The following is a 10,274-nucleotide window of genomic DNA, read 5'->3' as shown; positions in this document are numbered from 1 at the left end:
GCAGGAATGTGCATTCAGCCATCTCTGCCTATGCCAAGGTATGCAAAGGACTGGGGTATTCAAACTGAACAAAGGGCAGATTTTCTCAGAGCTGAGGTTTATTTCCTTGATTGGCAAGAGATTTGTATCTGTGTGAAAATAGGTTATAATTTACCAGCTCTCACTGTGCTGTATAATCAATATTTGGGGTTTTTTTTGTCTTTAGATAATGCTGCAAGTGAAGGTGTCTTGGCTAGTTTCTTTAACAGTCTCTTGAGCAAAAAGACTGGCTCTCCTGGAAGTCCTGGTGCTGGAGGAGTGCAAAGCACAGCCAAGAAATCAGGTAATTGTTTTTAATAGTTGATTTGGCTCGTTGGTCCCTGGGTGTGTCTCTTACACTGGTCAGGAAGGTGACAGACCTTGACAGATGACAGTACAAAATGTCTTTAAAAGAAGAACTAAACTACTGCTACATCACAACTCCAGGGCTTCTGTTAAATTCTGTTAATTTTTAGTGAAGTTGCACTGCTGGGATTTCAGTGACATTTGAGTCTTGATCCTATGCTGAAAGTGCTGATTTATTTTCAACTTCAGAATTCCTTCCTTTCTTTTCTTGATGCTTCACTGTTGCAAAGGAGATGCAATTCTTTGGGTTTGGGCTGGAGTTAGCAGTGAAACTATTGAAAAATCTCCCCAGAGTTCAAGCTGAAATGAATCACTGCTTGTGACAGCTTGAAGTTGTTCACTCGTTAATTATTTAGAATTTTATTGCAATCCAGCACAGCTGGTAACACTGACAAATGGGTGCCTTCTGTGTGTGTGCTGTGACTGCACTGTGGGAGATCCTTGCTGATAAATAATGCAGCAGTTCAATGAAAATGAAAGAAACCTGTCAGAGTGGTTGGTACCTACCCAGACTTGGTGGTGCAAAATACATTGTCCACCTGACAGGTGGAATTCACTGCTTTGATTCTTTGACTGTTTCTGTTCAATACTGGCATTCCCATCACACTGAATGTTCAGGAGCTTTCCTTCCAGAATTCTTTTACTATTAAATTACTGATAGATACACTCCTTCTGATCCCAAGCTTGTGCCATCTTGTGGGTGTTAATGGTGATGCCAACCCCACAGTTCCTCAAACCCACAGCTGAGAGGGGAAAGTAAGGCTTTCTGAACTGGAAATGAGAAATATCTGCTCCCAGCCACACTGATGGTTCTGTCAGTCAGAGAGCCAAGGCAGTTGCAGTCTGGGTATTTTTAAATTTCTTTTTAACTGGGAAGATTTATATATACATTTTATGTTCTAAAAGTTCAAAAATTCCAGGATTGGACTTACAGCAAGTCAGGTGTGATTTTTTGTGGGTTTTGTTTCAGCATGGTGAATCTTGTAATTTTGTCTTTATTAAATTTAATTATGATGAAGATAACAAAAGGGGTTTATATTATATATTATTTCCATAATAATGTTGTTTCTATGTTATAAAAACACTGAACTAATTCTTTCATAATCCAGAATGCCCTCTTCAATTAAACACTGGAAGATGTCCCCTGCTTCATCAAATGCAGCCTCATGTTTTACTCACAAAGTCAAAATAAACTTTATAAAAATAGAACTGGAATTATTTTTAGGTGTTATTTCTTCCATGCTTTCTACCTGAAGCAAAGTCTGTTGGAAAGTACCTGGCTAGGGATTAAAAATCAAACTCAGAAATAAAAGCTGTAATGTCACCTTTCCAGGAAGCCTATTCCAGTATTAATTTTTCAGTCACATTTTTCCTTTGCCCAGTCTTTCTGAATCTCAGTACTCTTGGTCTTGTTTGGGTGGCAGTGGAGCTCAGTGCAGCCTCTTTGTGTTTGCAGCAGTGTTTGGGTTTGAAAGCTGTTCCCCTTTGCCTGTGACTTGTGTGTGGGCTGCAAGAACAGATTTGTGTGCAGGCCATGCTGTCTGGCTGTGACAGTTCTGTCCCCCTGGCACTCTGCTCACCCCCGTTTGCTTTGTGCTCAGAAACAGCTGGGGATGGCAGACAAGGCCCTGCCTGCCCTGAGAGGGCATGAGCTGATCTGTGCTAGAGATGTGCTCTGTTCTCATCTCTCAGGGGGCCACGGCGTTGAGTTCATCTCTGTGGCACTGAGCAGGACCTTCTATAACAGTTCAGCCAGTTTCATACATTTTATGCCTCCTGGAAGGAGGATTTCTAGTCTGTATCAAATTCAGTGTCTCAAAAGCTTGTGTGTTTGCTTAATCATTGTTTTCCATTCTATCATCATGCATTGCTTTGGTAATTTATGTAAATAACTTTTTCCCCAATCCTGTCTTTCCAAATCGATTGTTGTCTCTTCAGGCACACTTTCCTACATATCTGCTCTCTTCAATAGCAGGACACAGTAGATTGCTGAATAAAAGTACTGACCAGTGCTATGGATAATTAATGGGTAATTTTATTAATTAAAATCCATTCATTTTCTCTGAAATATCAAGGACTTTTTTTTAAAGTTCATTTCTGTGAAGGTGATGTGAGATATGATATCGACCACTTCTGCACAGGACCTGTTATCCTTTCATAGAAATGTGGGTGGCTTGGCAGAACTTGTCAGGACAGACCCTGCTGGTTTTGGGCTTGTAGGCTGTTCTAAGCATCTAAAACATAACTGCATTTTCTGGGAAAACTGCTAAACTAGTCTGTAATGGACTGTACTCTATGAGTCTTCTAGAATATTCTATGCCTTCCAGGACTTTCAAAGATAACAAGCTTTTTTACTTTTTTTTTCCCTTGTGTCAGCATTAACTTCTAATTGGAATAGATAATTTCTGTCCTGAAACATGTAGACACAGCAATCATACATCCTTCCTTAACTTTGATTTTGATAGACTAAATTAGACAGGTTCTGGTCTCCTGCTAGAGGCTGAGCTCTGTTTTCCCCACTAGTTTCTTCATCATTCACACACAATGATCAGAATATTGTACTGAGCTCTGCAGATCTCCCTCACTGTAGTGCCTGCTGCAGCAGTTCTCTTTCTAGGGTGGAAGTGCTTCTCCTGAATGATCTCAAGGTTGGCTTTTCTTGGCTACATTGAGCTGGCAGCTCCTATTCCTTTCCTGGCTTTGGGAACAGAACAGTTGGCTTTCACTCCCAGGAGAAGGTGCCTGTTCTTGTCACCTGCTGTGCTCACACCTTGTGTGAACCAGTGTAAGATTAAACTGTGCTGAGAAGGTAAGGGCTCCTCATGCTGCTCCCTCTTGTTGGGTTTGTGAGGTACCTGGTCCTGGTGAGAGCAGAAGAGATGACCTGTTCCTTTGTGGAAGAGTTGAGCAGAACATCAGAACATCTTGGGGAAAGCATTATTTCCAGCAGCATCCTCTGTGCGAGTAAATGTGCTAAAATTATCTTTGTAAGCATTTCAAATGTCTAAACTGTTTAAAGAGCCTGAGGTTTTCAGAAGGTTGATGACAAAAATATTTAGCATTAAAGAGCCCATCTGTTTCTCTCATAGCTAGGAGTAGCCTGAGGTTGAAATGTTGAGACTCTGTCCCAGCATGAGTGACAATGTGGGTCTCAACAATACTGGTCAGCCTCATTGATGGATTGGTTTCTATTGTGACAGTTCTTACCTGAGAAAAATCTGTCTTCTGGGCAGTGTCATGTCCATTTTTCCTGCTATGCTATGCTACTTGTTTGCCTTTGTTTCTGGACTCTTTGATGTCTAGACCGTGATATTTCAAAAAACTTCAATTGGTTATTTCTGTGGTGGATTGTTTCTCTACATATGAACTTCTATAGTCACACAGTTATTTCATTTATATTCAGAAGAAGATCCTTGCAAATTCTAAGGCTGCCTTCCCTCTCTATTCCTGTACAGAGGATAAAGAACTCGGGTTCCCTGCTCTCACTCTGTTCTAGCAAGGGGAATTGTACAGACCTGAGGGCATGTAATTGTCCAGAGCACATCTCACTGAATGAGGCCTTCACTCCTTGAAATTTATAGGGAAACTGAAAGCAAGTGTCACTGTCATTCATAATTGAGGGGAAACTCTTATTTTCTTAAAAACTGCTCCTTGTATTTCTTCTCCTTTGGAAGGTGCTCCCTGTGGTAGGAAAGAGGAGTATGTTCCTCTGCATTGGGAGAGTTTTTCCTGCCCACATGAGGTATTTGCAGGACACTGCTTGGGGTTATTTTGGAGCCCTAAGGAGCCAGTTCATCCAGCATAAAAAACAAAGTCATGGTTTTTCTTTAGATCTGCTCTTGTTTAAGTGAGGATTTTGTGTGGCCTTTATTGTTTTAGGGTTTAGGGTTTTTAAACTCCCAGGTGCCATTAATCTACACATGAAGTGTTTTGTATTTTAAGTTCTGTTGCAGTGCATTAATTAATGTACTAACGCCTTAATTTTGCTTAAATACTCCTACTTTGAGTAGATACCGTGTACAGTGCTGTGGCTTATAAAACCTTTCTAGTGATTAAAGGTAACCTTTTAACTTGGTTGTGTCTTTGTACTTTGGAAAAAAACACTTGAATCTCTACCAGTCAAATCTTACCTTCTTAATGTTTTCAGCATGTACCCTGGAAAAAATCCACCTAATATTTCACACACATTTGAGCTGGAAAACAGATGCTTGTTAAATTCTTTGGCTATGTAAGGGAGCTGTACATGGTTATATAATCTACTTTTTGTCTAAAAATATAGCTTTTTAATCTTAAATGGTTGTGTGCTCCATGCATTAGGATATATTGTTCCAATTTTGGTGATGAATTTGTCTGTGGGTTTATAATTTTCAGGAACACTGAAGTAAGCTGATGGTTCAATTAGAGAATTGTTAAAAAGTTTTGAGTCTAATATAGAAATGTAAGATATGCCTTCCCATTAAATACCTCAGTGTGTCTGGTTCCAATTGAAGAAGTGCTTTGAAGTGCCTACTTGGAGATATTACATGGGTATGCAATTCCTGTCCCCTTTTGAAGGGAAGCGTTGTCTGCAGATATCAGAGTTCTTCCTGTTACTTATTTCATATTCAAATGCGATGGGTTTTCTTTTTTAGCAAGTGTCCTACATACCTTGTGCTTAAAAGTTGGGTTTAAATAAAGTCCTTGCTATCAATGCCTATAGTAGAATTGTGTATGGTTGATTTTTATGGAAGATTCTAAATATACTTATTTTTAAATGTTAGTTGCTATAAACATATCACTGGTAGTGTTGTGCTTTTTCCTGCTGTGTAGTTCAGCTTTTCATCTCTTTAAAGTGAATCAAACTTGGGTATCAGTCTTTACACAAAAAATACCCTGCATTGTGCCAGGCTCTGTGGCCTTGGGAAAGTGGCAAAATAATGAGAAATAAATAATATATTGTCATCTAAAGGTGATTTATTCAACACTTGTGCTTCTTGGTTAAAACATTTCATTGAAACTCAATTGCTTTGTGTTCTTTTTCTCTCCAGGACAAAAGACAGTTTTGGCAAATGCTCAGGAGGAGCTGGACAGGATCACTCGCAAGCCTGACCCCATGGTAACAACAAACTCTCCTCCAACAGAGAACGAGGCTTGATGGGCAGAACAATGCAGATGTAAATGACCAAATAACTATGTATAGTGATCTGATAAGACCAGGAATTTTCTGCTATGGCAGATGCTATCAGTTTCTCGGGGCAGGGGAAATGAGCTTACTACATCATTGCCTTGTCCCAGTAAAAAGTGCACATTCAGGAAGTTTGCATATAAAATCCCTCTGTATAAGATAACCATTTAGAGTTTATATAGGGCGATTCTTTTGGTTTGGAGGTAAAGCAGGTGCAGCTGCATTTCCTGTTGTGAAGAGCACAGAGAAGCAAAATGGAGAATTCTCTTAAAAGTACTACTGACTGCACACGAGGCAAGGAAGAGAACTGAAACCCTCTTTCAGAGTTTCTGGAATTGGCTACTTGTATGTTTGCAATGCGTTATATTCTTGGAGTGGTGGTGGTGGAACAGCATTAACTGGGGGAAAGAAGCCAAGGTGGGGAATGGAGCCCTAAAAGGGGAAACCGATTGGGACAGCGAGAAACCGGAATGTTGGATTGACTGGAGAGGAGCAATGTTGTCAAATCCTGTGTTTCACAGGGGGTAAATAGTCACTGTTTTTAAAAGACTACTTTACATTGGAGAATTCCAGGCCAAACACTAAGAACCATGGGAATTTATTCTTGTTATAAATCTTGTTTTAGTTTTTAAAGAAGTCTTAAGAGTGTGGATGCCCTTTCTGGTGTAGCTGACAAAGGGAGAAACTAAACTTGTTTAGCTCCAAGTGCCTGGCACAGTATGTGATGTGTCTTTAGAAGGTGCTTGAACTTATTGTGCACTGTAGTACAAACAGTCACTGTTTGGTTTTATTTGAAAAACAGTAGTTTGGCAATTTGTATTTAATTTTAAATCCTGTTTTCTGATAGCTTCTGCCTTTTTTATGCCAAGAGGCTGGCCTATGAAGAATGGTGGGTGACAGATCATTTTCCCATAATGAAATGTGCTACAGAACACTCTCAGTATTTTTCTTTCTTACTTTTTTGTAACTAAATATTAGCTTCCAAGCTAAAATGGATTCCTGCCTTACACCTATGGAGGTTTTTAAAAAAAACTTTCAAGGCCCTAGTTCCAACCACATCTGCTGCAGGTGCAGCTAACTCCAATTCTGAAGGTAACCTAAAAAGTATGAATGTGTACACAATGGACATCCTGAAGAAGTTGTTTTGTGTTTTCTTTCATGTAGCATTTCATTTGAAAAGATGGGTTGTGGTTGTCCCCGTTGCTCTAAGGGAGCCCTGTCCATGGTCACATAAACCCTCATTCTGTACAAACAAACACAGCTGCAGTGGTTACTGAAATGGCACTTTGATTTTATACACAGTATGCTTGTTTTACATGGACACACTACCAGAAATTAAAAATACCAAGCATATTCTGTGCTCTTAATGCTGAAGGGAAAAACCACAATTTGAATTATACAGAGTTTACTTTTTATTAATATGAACTTGTTGTACTAAATCTGATGTCTGGATATAACTTCCCTAATATATATTGTTACTTTAAGATACAGAATTAGACTGACCACTAACACAGTGCTGAGTGTTAACCTCAACTCCTATGTTACAGCAAGAAGCTGTTCGTGTGAGTCTGTCTGGACATCTAGAAAGCTAAGAGTATTTACTTGCCTCTTTGACAAACATTATCATGAGTATGTTACTTGTGCCAGTTTTTTAGTTGAAAATACTCTATTTTTGGTTTTAGTTTTTGTTTTGTTTTTTTTTTTTCTTTTTTTTACTTTTTTAAGAAATGGTATGACCTGAAGTTATACAGTTGTCTAGATAACAGTTAGACTAAGACTGTGGCCGGCTGATGGTGATGTGGATGCACTTTCTGGTGTAATGGGTGCCAGTTGCAAGTTACCACACCAGAAGTAATTACACACTGTCCTTCTGACATTGAGAAGTGAGATTGGAGACTAAACCATCAACAATTGGACAAGAAAACTAAAGTGTGTGATTGTAATGGCATAGTTTGAAAACCTCAGTCTGAAACTGCCTTTTTTTGTCATCTAACCTGATAAGCACTTTTCTAGCAATATGGCTAAAACTTACAATGGAAGTATTTTCCATATGTATAAAAATGTTGAGTATACTAAAACTGATCAAAACTGTTACTGTGTCATAACTTACCAGCTTTGAAGAAAGACAAAACAGGGACAGATTTCCAGTTTCTAATTGCAAGTGAATGCTCCTAGTTTACTGAAGAGAGGTGTAAGTAATGTAGCATCCTGTGGGTGCCAAAGTCTGCTGGCTTTGGTGAGCTGCACAGTTGTTATTCTGGTGTCTTCAAGCATTGGAACCAAAGGCCAAATGCAAACAGCCTTTACATTTTCAAGTGAAACTTCATTTTATTTGCAGATACACTTGTATGGTAGACTGTTTAAACTATTATATGCCTATATTTATATGCATTATAGTGACTGCATCTACTGTTCATGTTTAAACTAAGAAAACAAAAAATGAAAGCATTCAACTTGAAGCAAATAGAAAACTTTAAAGATTGGCCCTCCATAAAAATGCTGTGGTTATGCTGCTTGATTTTAAGTTTGCACTTTTTTTATTGGCATTAAAAAAAAAAAACAACTGTTTAAACTGAACAGAATTTCGTATTTTATTTAATTTAACTACGTTGAAAGTGACTGCTCTGTACATCGTGAACTTAACAATATACATGCTGTAAATGAAAGTTCACTGTCCTGTATACTAAGTTTATTGGTTTTTCTTCCAACTTACAATTAGGACTGCAAATGTATGAAACAAACCTTAGTCCACTTGTATGGCTTTAACCAGGTGCAGTATGCAGTCATGTGGAACCTTGCTTTCTAGTGCTGGCAAAATGAGGACGTCTTTAATTACTGGCTTCAATAAACATGAATCCAGACTGCTTTCTGCTGTGCTTTTGTCTGGGAGATGCCCTCCTGGCACTGTTTGTGTGGGAGCAGGGTGTGGGTAAGCTCTGTGAGCAGGAGGAGCAGGTTGGCTGGGAGCTGCGTCCCTGGGTTAGTGACAGCTGCCAGTGCCAGTCCTCTGGAGCTGGGAGCAGTGTCCTGTGCCAGTGGAGCAGAGCTGTGCTTGGGACAGCTCACAGCACAACTGCTTTGGTCCAAAATAATGTATTTCATTGGGCTGGGGGGACAGCTGTGTGCTTCACCAGCTTCAGATGTATTTTGTGGAATACTGTTCCCAAGCACAGCACTGATCCTGAATTAGCAGGATTCAAAACCAGGCTTATGGGAAGTTTAAGGAGTGAATTGCTGGAGTGTTGAAAATCCCTCTTGTCTGCCAATAGTCAACTGTTCTCACTTGGCTGGGTGTAAGAAGAGCTTCCCAGTAAGCACAGAAGGAGTGGGCATTTAATTAGGATTCTGCTGCTTGTTTTCATCGTTTGTTTCATTTCATATCAATTGGATGCCTCTGTTCCCCTGCACAGATTGAAGCTCTAAGTATGAATGTTTCTTGAGTCACCCTGCCTCTGAAATATAAATCAGCTAAGCTTTGGCTTTCTGGAATATAATTTCTCCAGAAGGGAATCCTTATGAGGCCATGAAACAATTATCATTTTAGAATTGCCATAATGTTTTCATTAGCTCATTAATGTGAATAATTAATTTTAACCCTTTCAGATGGGCTTTAGAAAATATTTTTTGAGTATATGAAGAGAATTCTATTCTATTCTATTAGTCTGGGAAAAAACCAAGTGAAGACTTCATCTTCAGATGAGGTGAAGTTGAAAGTGACTTTGGAAAGATGGTGACAGTGGATGGAAGTGGAAGAACTTATAACTCTAACTTTGTTGCTCTTCAACTGTAATTCATTTCTTTTCAAAGCAAAATGTCCCAAAGTTAGGGGGAAAAATTGGGATAATAAGGCTTTGGTGCAGAAGAATCTTTCTTAAGGCTGCTCTGAAGGCTGATTTAAGCTTTCTAATCTGCTCTTAGAAGAGGAGTCATTCACTGCCTGTGCTGTTCCAAATGGTGGCATTAACCTCTCTGGCTTTTCAGGTGTGGCAGGGTTTTGTTAGAGAATGAACTGCTCGGGTAAGAGCCTCTGCTTGAACAGAAGAGTGAATTTCTGAGTCATTGCAGTTCAAATGCCTGCATAGGAGAAGCTGGGGGTTAAGAGGTTGTTATCGATGACCTGAAGGAGACTCTGCTTGTCTGGGTCTGTGTTTAGAGCTTGAATGGACTGTTTGGTACCAAACCCAAACTTATCTGTTGCATGGTCTTTTTCATTTAAAAATAAATAATGTATTCATAGGATAGATACAGTTTAATTCCAAAGGCACTCTTTATTGGAATTCAGTTTCCCTTCAAGGAATTGACATTAAAATTCCAGCCTGCCATGCTGGAATGCCTTTGTAATAATGAATTTCTCCTTCACTGACCCACTCAGATTGTGTGGAGAAGACAACAAGCACAAATAATCACAAAAGCCAACAGTCTGAGCTGCTGCTTTGGGACACTGCTGGCTCCTGTGAGCTTCCTGCACTCCCTGTAAGTGGTTTATCAGCAGCTCCATGGAATGGGCACTGCAGGTGAGCACAGGGTGGGATTGAATGGGATTTCTGCTCCCTGGAAGAGTGAAAGGAAGTGATCTCTGCTTCCACATGTACCTCAGTGAAATTCAAATGTTTTGAGAAAAGCTCAACGAATTTTCTCCAGTGAATTTCTTGACAAGTGGTAATATAAATATCCTGTTACAATGCTTCCAAATCAGGCATGTCTCCAAAAACCTGAAGGATAGGGC

At 39.5% G+C, this 10,274-nt stretch overlaps 1 protein-coding gene across 1 annotated transcript in view; it reads left to right on the top strand.

The window, feature by feature from the left end:
- Nucleotides 1-8,412, top strand: part of DYNC1LI2 (dynein cytoplasmic 1 light intermediate chain 2) — a 25,855-nt gene extending 17,443 nt beyond the window's left edge. The window contains exons 11-12 of the mRNA XM_014309650.2: nt 206-322; nt 5,412-8,412. Coding sequence (XP_014165125.1) covers nt 206-322; nt 5,412-5,518 — 224 coding nt within the window. The 3' untranslated portion in view covers nt 5,519-8,412. The remainder of the gene's footprint in view (nt 1-205; nt 323-5,411) is intronic.
- Nucleotides 8,413-10,274: the final 1,862 nt, after the last annotated feature.

This window comes from Geospiza fortis, unplaced genomic scaffold, assembly GCF_000277835.1.
Source record: "Geospiza fortis unplaced genomic scaffold, GeoFor_1.0 scaffold18, whole genome shotgun sequence".
Classification (NCBI taxonomy): domain Eukaryota; kingdom Metazoa; phylum Chordata; class Aves; order Passeriformes; family Thraupidae; genus Geospiza; species Geospiza fortis.
This window is presented reverse-complemented; position numbering and strand designations above follow the sequence as displayed.